The 16,327-nt window shown below is 42.4% G+C and overlaps 1 protein-coding gene across 1 annotated transcript in view; it reads left to right on the top strand.

Moving 5' to 3' along the window:
* Window positions 1-16,327, top strand: part of ALK (ALK receptor tyrosine kinase) — a 2,691,376-nt gene that overhangs the window by 2,477,824 nt on the left and 197,225 nt on the right. Inside the window, exons 17-18 of the mRNA XM_085613005.1 lie at window positions 2,511-2,609; window positions 10,031-10,183. Coding sequence (XP_085469131.1) covers window positions 2,511-2,609; window positions 10,031-10,183 — 252 coding nt within the window. The remainder of the gene's footprint in view (window positions 1-2,510; window positions 2,610-10,030; window positions 10,184-16,327) is intronic.

Below are 16,327 nucleotides of genomic sequence, written 5' to 3'. Positions count from 1 at the left end.
TAGATCCAAGAAAAAATACACTATGGCTCAAATCCCATTAAGAGAGCTAATCTCCATCCACTATTTCCCTCTCTGTGCGTGGTTTGTATTTGTTCATATCCTGTTTCTTTTCTGTAATGAATACTTCTTCAATTTCTCTGATCTCTCTACTCCCAATGTTGAATGTATTCTGCTCTTCATCTCTACTCAAATTAGTAATTGCTTGTTGACAATGATAACATGTTAGTGATTTAATTACTTGTTCATGTGAGAAACATGACCGTCAAGACATTGATGTAATACAACCTTTCCTTCTGAAACTAAAGGTCATAGAAGGACCTCTCACAATCCACAGGAAGTATAAGCAGAGAAATGGCAGGACAGTGGCAGTGCCAAATACTTTTTCGGCGGCCACGGCTGTATGCATTTCCTGGTGAAACTACCCGTTGGTGCAAGTGAGGCAGTAGAGATGGGTGGCCAATAACGGGAAAGTATAAATTGCATTCCAACTATCACCTGAAATCATTTACAAACCAAACACAATTCTTCAGTATATGACACAAGACAAATGGTTCGGCCGAGAACCTCAAGTCTCACTTTGAAGGCTTCCCATCTTGTTTTTGACCAATGTGAACAGTTTGTTAATTCAGGCCGATGATGGACAGCATCTCCTCTTAGGTGTGTTAATTGTAAAGATTTCACTAGTAAAGAGAGAGTACACTACCATATATGGATTTATGTTGTGTTTGTTTCTGCATAGTTCTTTGACTGGTCCAGAGAGACAACCATATTCTTTGGGACGTGTAGTGTGTCTATCTCCATAAATTTTATTAACATTGAAGGGGTTCCATCTGAAGAGTGGGTATGGGACATATAACATGACCTCACAACAAACAGTGAAACTGCAAAATGTAAATTTAAAAAGTAATTTTATGGACGACCAAGAAACCTGCATGTTAAAACTCTCCTGATAAGCAATGAGAACTGATTAAAAAGCTGTAAAACGTATTAACAGATATTAGTTCTATTACCATTTACCTTTCTGTGCATGGCTTCTATTTATGCATGTTGCGTTTGCCTTCTTAGTGGGATTATTTTTCAGTTGGGGTGGAACATCTGTTCCCAATGTTGAATGTCCTGTGTAGTTCATCTCTGCACAGATTGCCAACTGCTTGGTGAATTTGATTAATTGCATGCCATGATGGGAATGCTGTTTTATCAGCCGAAACAGGCACTTAGCTTCTTTGTGAAACAGATGAATGCCATTCCAAGCAATGGATCTGGGGAGCCCTTACTAACACCCAACATTTGGAATGACCAGCGTTAGTTTACGAGGACTGGATACATGCAGATTTTCTCGGGAACCTCTATGTGGGTGAATTCCTTATAAATGCATTATATACAAATGTACACCATGGAGATTTTCTAAAAATCTGAGGTGGATCTGGCCATTGTGAAATAATACTGGGCACCCCTGCCTAACCTAACATAGTGAAAAGATGCTGCACATGAAGAATTAGTGCACTAACATACTTTTATTATGACACAAGAAAGTTATTTTAATCAACTATATAATGACATTAGCTACACTGACAGGGCTTAACTTAATAAACACTTGCCATTTTTATATGGGTAGCCATGTGCCATGATCTTTAAAAATGCACAAATCCAGATGAACCAATTCTTAATTCTGCATGAGAATCCTAAATTCTCTTGAGACTACCCAGGAGCTATGATGTGCTTGCTTATCATCTAGAATTGTGGTAAATGATAAAGGTCCTTCAGTACAACTTGGCAGTCAAGGCAAGGTTAAGTTAACAAGAGAAACTGTGAAGAAATAGAAAGGTCTTCTGGTGTTGCCCTTCCAATCCTTCCCCACAATAATATTTCTAAAACTCTCATAATTCATAGGCCTCAATTTGCAGAACTTTCAAAAGAAAAGATAAAAAAATTCAATTGTAAGCGAATATCTAAGATTTACTTTACTTTAATTTGCAACTTTAATGGTGTTAAAACTGGATTAAGATGTGTTTAACTGTGCCACCTTAGATATGACTGTTTTCGTGATTTGAATGTGTTCGTGAGGTCAGCCTCTCCACCAAGCAGTCTTTAAATAGTTTGTGATACCATTGTGTTTTTGTGGTTTGGGTTTATGCACTTTGAAACGCAATACTAATGACACATATCACCCAAAATAGAACAAAAAAGGAATGGGTCAATGTACAATTTCTCCCTGCACACTGGCTTCATTTAATTGATTCTACAATCTGTTGGTCACGTCCACAGAGACAAAATCTCATTCTGCTTGGCTGAGGACCTTGCATGTTTGTGCCAATGCAATGTGAATAGAATATTCCTTAAATGCTGAAAGCCACATATAACATTTATGAAGTTAGCTCACATCACCACCTTAATTTGACCAGTGCCAGTTGCACCCTACCCAACAATTATTTTGATTTTTATGATCTCCTAACATGTACATGACAGTGTCTTCCTCATAATGTTCTTAAGGTACTTTTTATTTGTCTTAGGTGGCAATGCTGCCGATGACAATGACCCAGAAGCGGATGGAAGGGATGGCGTGTCTTTTATTAGCCCTCTTGGTGTTTTGTACACCCCACCTCTAAGAGGTATGTTTGACTTCCACAGTCCTTTAGGTCTGTCTTTTCTAATTTGAGGAATTAGAAATAGTTGATGTTTGAAAACTTGACAATGGTTGCTCAGCTGATAAGGACATACTATATTGTTGAAAGTAATAGACACAAATTAATTGATTGAAGTAACAGTTATGGTACCAGTTATGAGCAATAAGAAAACATGGTTAGGAGAATGAAGTGTGATAGTTGGAAATATGTGGAAGGAATTCCAATTTTCAAGAAAGGAGAAGCTGCCTCTGGTTTCATTCTTCTCATGCCCTCAACAGCTGTGGAGCTTACAACTATTGAAGAAGAGACAAGTAGCTCATCCGCAGCTTTAATGTAGGGTCTAAGTATCTAAGAATTAAGTATGGAAATTTGTATTTTTCATAGGTAGATCACAAGTCTTTCTTCCTGTGGGCAGAGGGAGCAGGTCCATCTTGGTATGTTGGTGCTCTGGTCATGTGATATTCTTATGTGTACACTATACTTTTCTGTCTGGCATTCATATAGCCACATTGCTTTTCAAAGGGTTCTTGAGTGGTGCCCCGTAGCAGCTGGCTCCAAAGACTACTGACTGTGTAACCAATTCCTAGAATTGGCCCTGAGAGAAAGCCTGTGAAATTGATTAAGGTAAATGGGTTTTGAACCATGACTGCTGCTTTTTTTAATGAGATAAACACATACTTTTGCCCAAATAGAAGATTTATGTTTTAGGTAGAAGTAACACTTTAATAATTGCCTATGGGTATTGAAGTTGTACAGCTGACTTACGTAAACAGTACATGATGATCGGCCCCTAATCGGTGGTCAACTCAAGAAGCCTGGTCTGCCTACACCTCCAGAATGACTGAGGTGCCTCCAATCCAAGAGGCGAGAATAAAACACCATATTTGAGAAGAGGACCAGTATGTGGGTGACATGTTTGAGACTTCAGATAGTCTGCCAAGTGTGTTGGTGGGTTAGTGTACCTTTGGAATGCACCTCTCTACGTCCTAGATATGTGGTTGGATCTTATGTTCGGCCAAAGTGTCAGTTGTTTGAACTTAATGTCTGTTGAATTGTGTATTTGTTTCAAGTGAGAAAGACAGCCAGGGTGAAAATGGGTATGTGACGTTTGTGTGCATTTGTAGACTTGATGTTGCTTTTTGATATCATTCTGTGTCCTTTTCACAATATATGCACTGGCAAAAGTCTCTTGGACAACATTTCCAGTTACAAGAATGAAATCTTATACTGTATTGGGCCACATGAGTACATCATTTATATTAGGAGATTGGATCAGATCTTTTGGGTATGCTGCTATGTTCCATTTTACCAAAAGGTAATTAAGTTGTAAGTATTACAAATTAGCACAAAACTAAAATCATCAGTCGCCTAGTGTGAAAACCTGGACACTGCATAGTTGTTTGCGGTTTTGAAAAATTGCCTTGAAGTATAATGTACTATGTTTGTATATTCACTGTTATGTCTTATAGTATCATTTATATAGTGCATGGCTACATATAGCATAGCCTGGTCTTGCTATGTCCTTGTCTGAGGGCACGCTTGTATTATTGCAAAGAATGTTGGCATAGTGACTTGTATGTGAAGAGCTGTGATGAGTTGTGTGGGGTGTGTGACAGCCGTAGATGCTCTCTTATTTTGTGGCGATAAACTCGACATGGTATGGGAATGAGCTGGTGTCAAAAAGCTATTTAGACTGGAAGCTGCTTATGCAATTTGTGACTGTGCATTAAAGTCATTGCTGGCAATGTTACATGTGGGCAAGGGAGGATGCATAGGGGCAATATGGTAGTAGGTGGAAAGCAAGAGGTCCAGAGACACGCTCCAATCATGCTACAGTGGACATGCCGCCGCTTCTAGATAGTAGTGTGAAAGGGTGTTGCAGCTTTCATGCTTACATGTGCTGCAGAGATTTTGCTAAAGGGATAGAAGGTGGATTGGAGTCACGAAAAAGACAGGTTAATTACAGTGAGTTGGTGTACTGAGGAATCATGGTTTGCAGCTTAAAATAGTACTACTGGCCCATAGGAATGCAAGGTGGTAGTAGTGAATATTACGGGGTGCCGTTTGTGGCTGGAGCCGGAGCTGTCAGTGTGCTTTTAAACCTGCCCATCTTTTTAAAAAAGGATCCTGTGAGTGCTGCTAACGGAGGTGTTGGTTAAACCTGCAACTGGTGACTGCTTCGTGAGGAAAAGAAGCAAATACGGGACTGCGAGGACCAGCAGCCCTGTAATTCGAACCAGCTGTGTCCTCTTCCCGTAGTCCCGCCCAGACGCTACAAGACTCCTCACGGCCCCCGCGTCACGGGTGCCGTTTGTGGCTGGAGCTGGAGCTGTCAGTGTGCTTTTAAACCTGCCCATCTTTTAAAAAAAGGATCCTGTGAGTGCTGCTAACGGAGGTGTTGGTTAAACCTGCAACTGGTGACTGCTTCGTGAGGAAAAGAAGCAAATACGGGACTGCGAGGACCAGCAGCCCTGTAATTCGAACCAGCTGTGTCCTCTTCCCGTAGTCCCGCCCAGACGCTACAAGACTCCTCACGGCCCCCGCTTCGCGGGTGCCGTTTGTGGCTGGAGCCGGAGCTGTCAGTGTGCTTTTAAACCTGCCCATCTTTTTAAAAAAGGATCCTGTGAGTGCTGCTAACGGAGGTGTTGGTTAAACCTGCAACTGGTGACTGCTTCGTGAGGAAAAGAAGCAAATACGGGACTGCGAGGACCAGCAGCCCTGTAATTCGAACCAGCTGTGTCCTCTTCCCGTAGTCCCGCCCAGACGCTACAAGACTCCTCACGGCCCCCGCTACGCGGGTGCCGTTTGTGGCTGGAGCTGGAGCTGTCAGTGTGCTTTTAAACCTGCCCATCTTTTTAAAAAAGGATCCTGTGAGTGCTGCTAACGGAGGTGTTGGTTAAACCTGCAACTGGTGACTGCTTCGTGAGGAAAAGAAGCAAATACGGGACTGCGAGGACCAGCAGCCCTGTAATTCGAACCAGCTGTGTCCTCTTCCCGTATTCCCGCCCAGACGCTACAAGACTCCTCACGGCCCCCGCTTCGCGGGACGCGCGCCGGCGCGCGCCGGGCGAAGCCCGGGCCAAGGGCGGGCCCGTCTGAGCCCGTCCGAGATCGTCAGAGAACGGAACGGGACCCCTCCCTAACAACCACTGATCAAGGGTAAACGCCTGTTTACTGTGGGTAAGCATCTGCCCCCAGCTAGCAAGCCAGAGGGACATTAGAATTGAAAGACTGCTAGCATATACCAAGCAATGGATAAATCTGCTAAAAGGGATGGCCGTATCATGCAATCAACTGGGGGTGCATTAATGGGAACATTAGATAATTTTTTGGTGCGAGTACAATCAGTGCTCGCTAAGGACATAGAACTAACTGAAAAAAGATTATCTCTAGATATCCTTTGTGACAAGAGGTCCTCTTTGGGAAATATGGCCAATATAAGTTCACCACCGTGCCGACAGCCTGTTATGTCGGACTCCATGGGCTCAATATCCTCTCTGGTGGAGGAGCAAAATGATGAAATAATGATATGCTCCCCATCTTTGATTGTAACGCAGGGTGGAACTGTCGACATCACGAATACTGATATTGTGGCCCCTACTATTAAGTCTTTGTCAAGTATAATAACCCGCTCAGCTAGTTTCCCAAAAGTGGTTCCTGCCCATCAACAATTAGCCCCTACATTGAAAAAAAAACGTAAGGGAAATCAAAAACCCGCTGTTGGGAAAAATGTTAGGTCAGACCTTGCCCCTGTTTCTGTTCTAGGGAAGGATATAGCCCCGCGCCCTAAAATTACTGATGTGAGGGCAAACCCACCTCTCCTACAGGGGTCTAAATTTCCGGAAAATAACGATAACTTGTTCTGGAAAAAACTGGAAAGTATTGTAAAGAACTTATGTGACCCAATTTATGAAAGGCTGGGCTCTATCGAAAGTAGGCTTGTATGTATGGAACTTTCATTAGCCTCGGCCCAGCCTCGGGGTGGTAGACAGGGATCGGGTTTAAACAAGGAGTGCCCTCGTGGGATAGGACAATGCATTGAGTCTAATTCTACCCCCAATAATTTAACAAATGGTACTGTGAAAGATATACCTCCTATTCCCCAGGAGCCCCAATCTATCCCTGCTGTTGATAACCGGGCCAGAGCTGAACATCGTCCACCACGTGCAGTATCAAATAATCTAGGGGTAGGTAGAGATAGAACTGATGAGCAGCCTGCACCTCTACAGCCTTTAGCTCTGGGCTCATCAGGTTTAATTGACATACATCTACCCCCTGAAGCTGCTCCTTTTAACAGGGGTTCCACCCTTGGCGAATGGAGTAAGGGAATCTTATCAGGACCTAAAAAACAAATGTACATTTTGGCTCAATGCTAAGCGTCCATTGCCGGTCCACATGCGCGCTGAAATTTTGTACGCTAGAAGAGTAAACTGGGTGGGTAATGGACCCAAATTGGTAAAGGGGGACTGTATCATCATTAATTTTAGGGATAGACGCTGTGTGGATTATATTTGTTCTTGGCCTCAGAATGACCCTTTATCCTTAATATGTACAATGCCATTGTCCTACTTCTATGTACCCATATCCTTGCCCCTAGGTAGGACTACACGAGGGTGCCCTCAGTCTAACGGATGCACCTTTGAGGACATTAGATCCATTAATAGATTTGATGTGCTATCGGGGCTAGCGGATTGTGACTGACTGTTTGGTGGAAGAGGATATCCCAATCACAAAAAGTCATATGCAACCCTTGGGATTGTTGAGGGCATAAAACAAGGAAAGCAGCTTAGTCCAGATAGTAAAAGAGATGATAATGTGTTTCCTGCCCCTATCAATATTGTTGCGGCTAGGGAAGGAGGTCTTCAAGTTGCGCACCATAAGGAAATGTTAAGCAACGAGGGAACCCCACTTCTCCCGTTAAGTGTATCTATTCCTCCTATATCAAACATTGGGAGTGCTGAAGGGGGAATTAATGTTGTCGGTCACATTTCGTTCTTATCTTGGAATGGGGCGGGCATGGTGTCTAAACTATCTTCTCCCTTATGGGTAGATTTTATAAGTAAGCATGACATCTGCCTTTTTCAGGAGACATGGTCACTAGAGCCTGTGCTAATGTTGGGTTATTTGAATTTCTTTATCCCAGCGGGGAAAAGGCCCAAGGGCCGGCCAGTAGGAGGCCTGGTTATCTGGATCAAACAAAGCTTGGAGTGTAATATTCAGCCTATCTCAATCCAGAATGATGATATTTTGGGAGTTAGGCTGATTTGTTCGCACAATCTTAAAATTGATATTTTTAACGTGTACGCAAGGGGCATTCCAGGCGGGAAAAAATCTGAGGTGGTATCAGTACTGAATGCCCTTGTCGAATCCAGGCCCAATGATGTGCTCCCACTGATTGCGGGAGATTTTAACACGACCTTCGAGCCACTTGGGCCTCAAGACATGTTCCTAACAGAGGAGGAGGACCTTAGGTGGGGAGTTCCGCAGCTTGAGGTAAAGCCAGTTAACAAATGGACAGAGGCGGCCCTGTATCTGAAAGGGTTTTGCCTGGGCAACCAACTTAGGGCGGCCAATGGAAGAACCACATCAGATAGGAAATGTAGCAAAACGTACGATAACGGTATTAGGGCAAGTAATATAGTAGACATGGTGGTTAAGCCACGGATTGAAAGCGACCACAATCCACTAGTTGCTATTTTTAATTTGGGACTGGGAGATAGAATGAACCGAACTCCCGAAACATCAGGCCCAGCTGCCGCCATATCAAATGACGAACGCCACCTTAAGTGGCATAAAGTAGTAGAGCACCCTGACCTCATTGATAAAATTGAGTCTTACGTCGAAGAGGCGTTGACATCAATGATGGCAGCTGATACCAAATGTAATCCTCTAGCTGTAACCGAGGAAATACATGGAAAATTATTCGCTAAACTCAAATCCTGCTTCTGTAGACCCTTCCTAGCAAAAAAAGATCCTAGATGTAAACAGGAGGACTGGTATAATGCCCCCTGTAAAAAAGCTCGTAGAAATCTGGGACTTGCTCTCAAATCAAAAGATTTGAGCAAGATTAAAATAGCTCGTAACATCTATAGAAAGGTCCAATGGAAAGCAAAAAAGGAATGGGATGAGAGTGAGTGGCAAGACCTAAAGGTAGCCTGCATTGATAAAAACCAGAAACATTTTTGGGACATTTTTAAATGGAAGAGGGGCGTAATCACCGATAGCCCTCATAATCATGTTCCCCAGAGCTCTTGGGTCGAATTCTTTAAGCCACAATATTCAATAGGCGCTGAGGAAGTTAGAACGTCCCACCAAGGGAGGGTGTTTTACATTAACCCTGTGTTTAGCATTATGGAGGTTGACATGGCGCTCGATACGGTAATTCAAGGACGTGCTCCCGGCATGGATTGTATCCCGGCCGATGTATTTCTACACGATAGAAAAAGATGGCGCCTATACATTACCAATCTAGCTAACGCTATAGCTCAGGGAATGGCTATTCCTCAATCCTGGAAAGGTGCCGAAATTGTCCCGGTATACAAAAAAGGGGACAAATCGCTGGCTAGTAATTACAGGCCCATCAGGTTTTGGGCAAAATCCAGACCTGGATGGAGGCTAATAACGTCTTAAGTCCTCTCCAGGCAGGGTTTCGCCCAAAAACCAGCACTATAGATCAGGTCTTTAGGTTTATTGTCCTCTATTGGAGGACAGTGGTCTTAGAAAAAGGGGTTTTGTATGCTGTGTTTGTCGACTTGCGGGCGGCATTTGATCTAGTTCCGCGCAGCAGGCTGTGGCAAGTACTGGAGGGTATGGGAATGGCGCCGGAGCTGTTGGCATTGGTCGTGCGCTTGCATGAGGATAATTTTGCTCGGGTCCGATGGGGACGGCAGGGCGAGGTTACGGAGTCCTTCCCCGTGGAACGAGGAGTACGGCAGGGTTGTGTCTTGGCACCGACCCTGTTCTCTCTCTTCGTGAATGGGTCTTAAACTGACCAACCCCGTGAATATTAATGAGGTAGGTCACAAATTGCAATTTACTCATATTGCATGCCATAACAGGGATGGTGGGCTGCTGGGGTCAGTTGACCACCATGTCTATGTTCTCATCCAAACGTGTCCATTCCAAATATTTATTTATTATCCATTTAAAAATCCACTTTGCAATTTGGTAACCATTTACCAAATTGTAAAATGGGTTTATTGCTTAGGAGAGTGCCATTTAGTGTCGCAAACCATTTGCTTTTATGAATTGCAGGGTTTGCCACCTCTAAATAGCTTTGTAAATCTGGTCCAATGTTGATAATAACATATGAAATAATGGACATTGTATGTTATTTGCTTTTCTGTCAACCTCCCATTATGTCCCACTCCCATGATCACTATCGTACCTGCTCCTTATCTCTCTAGTGACCGAGAGCCATGGTGAAGTGGAAATTAAGTTACATCTGAACTGCAGTCACTGTGAAATGGATGACTGCCACATCAACATGGAGACGGAGGAAGTCATTTGCATCTGCCACCATGGGGCAGTCTTGGCTGAAGATGGTGTCTCCTGCCTAGGTAAGCGCAACACTAAGGTGGGGAGTAAACCGATTAGCCATTTGCAACCTCATTGGGAGAACAAAATGGATACTACCCCGCATCAAAGATCTCAAAGATTTGGAAATGTATCTGTCTCCAAAGCTGTTTCAGTGGCTCAGAGCCTACTAGCACAGGGCCTAATGCCAAGCCAGAATGCAGCCTTCCAAAGTTTGTTAATCAAACTATATAAATGGTGCCTCTCTTTCCTATTTTATCTTTTCTTCTGTAGTTGTAAGACGAGTCGAGGATGTGATCCATCAAACTTCATGGACAATAGTCATGGCGCGTCTGAAGCACTTGACTTGTTTCTGAACAATTCACCATCCAGTCTGCCCACTGATTATGTTTCCTCGGGGAAGTGAAGCAGACCTATCACTGAAAGACGACTATATCTGCATATGGGAGGACGTCCGCATTAACTGCCCCATTAGCCGACAATGCCAAGTTTTAAAGTCTCTCTAGATTTTTGGGCCCCTACTGTATAATTCAGCTCATGGGTTACCCATACGAATGCTTCTTTGGGTAGCTGGCATTCTTGCCTGGAATAAAGAAAAACATTTTCAGTTACATTTCTAATTTTGTTATAGTGACTTAAAAATGAAGGTTATTTTAACATCTTTTGTCCCTTCCTAATAATTGTATCTCTTCCTACAAGTTTCATCACTTTGACATATTGCTTCTGACACACCACTGTTTGGGTTCATGTCTTATCTCACTAAGTTTCTAATGCATTAACATATTAAATAGGATCAACTTGACAGTCCTACTTAACTTTAGCTTAGCAATGGTTCTCTTATTAAACAGTGCTGGCGAATTGTGGCATTCATCTACTGCCTTTGACTCATTACCTATAATACTGTAGCAAACAGGAACACTTCCATCACTTTATTGTAGAATCATAGGGGTAGGAAAATATGCCTTTTTAAATATTCTCCCTGAAGTAGTTGCATCTGGGTGATACTGAATACTTCCCAGTGATCCCTAAAACATAGTTTGAATGACTAACCCCAGTCAGCAGATCTGACACATAAGTAGGGCTACAGTAAAGCAGCACAGAATTTGCATCAAAGGCAAGAAAGTATGATGCCACATGTGCTTGCAGTGTAGACTTACATGTTATGTTACGTTAAGATAACTTATAAAGTGCGCTAATTCCCATGGGTGCCTTGGCGCAACATCACCCTTTTGAGAGTTTCAAGTGTGAAAGGTCACTTTAATGATCAATAAGTCACCCGTAAAATGTGCCTTGGGGCCTGCAAGGAACAATTGCATAATGTGTAGAAATGAGAAATGCCAAACAAAAGGTTGACCTGTCTATGCAATAACAGGATCAAAACGTGCTATTTACTGTATAGTCTGGGATAAAATCACCTTTTTCTAACGTGGCTCAGAGAATAGCTGTAAGGATTTTTTTTTTTTAATGTATTTAATTTGAGACGCAAGATTTCCATTAACTATGCCACAAAGATTATTTCTACGTGCGTTGTGCATCTCTTCTAGAGCTGGACAGCCTCCAAGCATGATCTCTGAGGCTCCCACCCCTACAGTAACTGGATCAGACTTCCACAGCCCAGAGAAGAGGTCTGCAGATTTTTGAGGCATCTACCCCACTTAAAGATTCTTGGCATGAAGGAAGTGAGAGGTTAATTACAGGAACATATACATGCAATTAACACAGGAATGCGATGGTAAGGGAGAGAAACAGAGCAAACAGGAACTCGTTTAGAAGCGTATTTATACAAATAAAGGACCATATTGTGGGTCTGTCTTTGATGATAGCATTGTCAAGGCCAGGCCGGCTCCTGTCACCACAGCAGATGCTCTGAGCCACCAATGGCCAGAGCTGATGACTTCGGAACTGGATAGCCACATTCGAGTCCTGGTGTCAGTTCAGTATCCTATGATTCTGTGCAAATCACTTGATCTCTCCTTGCCTTAAAAAAGGAATCTCACCTTGTGCAGTGTAACAGGTGCTCATGTAAAGTGCATTAATGCCTACTGGTGGGGAGAGGGGACTATCTCATTTTAAGACACAAGTCCATGGGTATGGTGGTGAAGTTCAGGCAATTATGTTTGCATTCTGTCACCTTTGAAGCCACCAGAATAGTGCTTTCAGGGATTGTTTTGCAGGAAAGTTAAAAGAAGTTCTGCAAAAGTGGCATGAGCTGAGTGTGGAATGTGTCTTAGGCTAAGCCAATGACCCCTCACCTATCACCAGTCAATGACTACTCTAGGAAAGGATTTTATCATGTTCTTTTTTTATTTTGCAGTGAAAGAGGGAGTTATAAAAAACTTTCAACATCAGATTGGCAATGGTCAACCAACCATATATTTTTAACTTGGTTTGGGACTAGTTTGCTATCTGCAGCAGTGCTTTTTTGGGATAAGTAGTAACTAAATGTACATATACATCTTTTGCCATCATTGGGGTAATCAAAACAAGGCTTTTCGCAGCATCACCTGTTGTAAGTTCCCATTGTTTGCTGTTTTTTTTATCTTTGAACAATCCCCATACACTAGTGAACATGCCCAGCTCATCCAATTTTTGTGATATATGCTGTCACGGCCCAAACTCCATTTCAGTTTATCAAACCAGACATTTAGGGTTGGAGGCTGGGTAGATTTCCAGTTCTTGGTAGTTATTAAAAGTGTATTTAAAGTACTAATGTCATGTCAATTTACTCAATTGTAACTCTACAACTGCTGTCATGTGTGAACGGATACTTTTTTTTTGCTATTCACCCTTTCCGAGTGTAGACTTACACCCAAGTGTAGACTTACATGTCTCCACGGCCGAGTGGAGCCCCCTCCAGCCGGATATACGAGTCCACTTGTAATGTTTCACCAATAGGCGATATCTCTGCCACAATAGCAGAGGTCTTCCTAAGGGAAAGTGTTGGGGAAATTATTTTTATACTTTATTATTTATTTAAAAAAATATCAAAATCATTTCAATATAATTTTTAAATACTTTGAAATATTAATTATAAACGTAGAACTAATAAAATACAATTTTACAGTGCATTAACTCATTAAATGAAATGTGTATTAATTTGCATTTATGTTACATCATGTTGTTGCATCTATGCACACGTTCTTTGCAACAGTTTTTTGCTGGTAGTAACTACCCACAGGTAATCTGTGAGCTGAGCTGGTATTACTACATTTGTCACAATGGAAGAAATGTGAATGCTACTTCTCAAACTCATAAATGCTTTTGTAAATCAGCACCTTAAATGCTGAAGAGTCCTACCCGTTGCCTAATTGTAGCATCAAACAGAAATTACTTCTTGGCAGCTATGAGGGCATGACACACACATGGCAGCAGCTGGCTCATAGGAGACCCTTTCACGCATAAGCTGCTGCATCGAAGTGATTGTCAGAGGGCTCTGCTGGAACCGCCGGCTGATGGGAACTCATTGCTGCCTGTGCACAGAATCCCTGGCACCTGTGCTCCTGCGGTGCAATCAGAGTGAAAGGAAGTGTTGTGCTGAAAATGTTGGAATGCTTCTAACTTGCACACTCAGATAACTGCCTGATGCACTCATTAGAAAAACACAAGAGGCTTTATTTTTTATTTCGCTTTGAGTTGTGCTGATAGTGTATGAACTCATTATTAAAATGTCAGTTACCCAATATACAGCCTTCCAGGGTGTGATGACACACCAAGGCCTTCTCATATGCACCGAAGCAAAATTGTCTTGTGTACCTTCCTTTGGACAGATGCAGCCACCGTTCTGTGATTGATATGCCTAATCATCAGTTTGTGCACGTGCCCTCTGTTGTGATTAGTGCAAGTTCTCATATTTCAATTTTCGTCTGTTACTGCACAATTTAGGAAGTTGTTCATAGCTGAAAAAAAATACGCGTCGCTCTTTTTATGTCTGCCGCAGACAACTTAGCTGTTTGTTGACACTCTTTCCAACACAATCTACAGAAAGAGTGGATGGCTTATGCTCCTTCAGCCACTGGTCTTTTTAAGTTTAAAAGAGATTTATTAAATAAAGATGCAACAATTATTACAGAACCATAGCAATAATTATGAACAAGAAGTGATAACAGTAGTGGTTTGAAACATGGGATAACATTATTGACATAAAATAGGTTGCAATTGTAATAATTACTAGACTAGATAGAAAGCCGTTGGCTTTTTTGATGAGTCCCATTCAGGCAGTATGTAGATGGGTTGACCCGCACATTTTGTACTAGCCCACCATGTTTCATGAATGTCACCATTTTCCACACAAACATTCTGTTCACAGACTTGGATAAATCTAATCTTTTGTAAGCATGCATCCAGTGAGCTGGCTTTCCTTCCCTGCAGTGGCCTGGCTCCTCATGATAATCTGAGTAATGTAATGTTATTTAATTTTGATTTCAGGTTTAGGGATTTTAGTCAAAAATATAAAACCTTCTAGATTTCATATGAAGACTTTCCTACTGCATGTATATGGTCATGTGAGACATTTTGACCTTGGAAGAGAAATGTTGTATACTGAGTCCCTGCATCATCTTTAAGTACACAAATGGCCATCTTATAGCTGACTGGCTATTAGTATTTGACTCCTCACTGGGACAGCCTAGTCACCTCCCTAGACCCATTGTAAAAGGGGCTGCACTGGGGCAGAAGAAAGCATCCTTTCAGAGAGAATAATGTGTCTGTAATAAGCCTGGGCAGAGTTCGCATAGTTTGGAGCTCCGCAAGCGTCGGCGTACGTTAGATAAATGTCGTTCTGTGCAATCATCTCAAACAGCACCATGCACAGTGCAAGCGGGCACTACTTTCTTTCTGCAGCTCAAGTAGATTTTTACACCAGCGGCTGCTTTCTCAACGTGAATGGACAGTTTCTCAACGCGAGCGGTCGCTAGCATACGCGCTCACTCACAATGAGAAATCTGACTGCCCGCATTGAGAAATCTTGCCGGGTGGTTGATTTTCCACGCACACGCTCGCCAACTTGAAGTTGACGTTCACGAACAAGGAAAAATCTTGCCAGTAGGTGGATTTTCCTCGCTCACCAATTTGACGTTGACAAACGCGAGCGAGGAAAAAAACTCTGTGAGCACTGCGTAGCGCGGAGCGCGGAAAACTCAGCAGTACCAGCTAAATTCTCTATTTTCTGTTAGTGATGGCTATGTTAGTCCATGTGGTCCCAGATAGGAAAAAAGAAGAGGAATGACCTCGACTGGCTGGCAGAATCCTTGCGCGTCAAGGCCAAACCAGAACCTGGTTAAGAAGCATGTCTTTGCAAAACAGAAATGTCATGCTAACTTGTCAGGCTTTCTGCTAGAAGATGGTTACTGGCTAAGCATTCTGCCACCCTGTCTGCAGAAGAATGTTTGGTGAAAATGCTATTGAACGCAGATTTGTAAGTTGGCCAGGCAGGCTGCTGGAGCAGCTTGGAGGCTAACCCATAATGGGTCAGTGTAGCCCAAAGTCTTTCTCTTTTATCCATTATCCTGCTTGCTCTTTAATCTTCATGGCAATGCCTTAGCAAATACACTGAATGACAATTTGTTTATAAGAGCATACTTAAGCTTTGATCTGACAATTTGCACAGTACACACTTGAGTCCTAAATCAAGCTGGCACTGTACCAGTTAATATTAAAAACCATTGAAACCCAAATGCTAATCAAGCTATCTGATTTATCTACGAACCTTACACTTTCTGGTTCTTCTAATTGTGTAATCTTTTACTTTATTCTGTTATCTTTGTTTTATTATCCAATAGAGCTCTCTTTGATTTCTCCTCACAGGTCTGCTTTGCACAATAGAAAACTTCAGTTGGCATAAAAATATGAACAATTGTTAAAGCTTTAGTGTATACAGTGAAAGGCATGATAGCAATGTTAATAAACCTAATCAAGAATTCAGTTTGTTGCAGGGTATTGATTTGGTTGTGGTATTCTGTCCAATAAACGGAAGGCATGCATAAACTGCAGAGCTTTGTGATATGTCTTGAAAATTGGTCTACTAATTAATTATGTAAACCCTTACTGGGTAGGATTGTATGGGAGTGGCATGGGTAGTGCACCTCAGTTTGGCGTTAATGCTGAGCTTCCTGGATTTGATTTCAAAGGATGCAGAGTCTTCCACATGTAATGGTGTCAGTGCTAGGTAG

Source organism: Triturus cristatus, chromosome 6 (assembly GCF_964204655.1).
Source record: "Triturus cristatus chromosome 6, aTriCri1.1, whole genome shotgun sequence".
Taxonomy (NCBI): Eukaryota; Metazoa; Chordata; class Amphibia; order Caudata; family Salamandridae; genus Triturus; species Triturus cristatus.
This window is presented reverse-complemented; position numbering and strand designations above follow the sequence as displayed.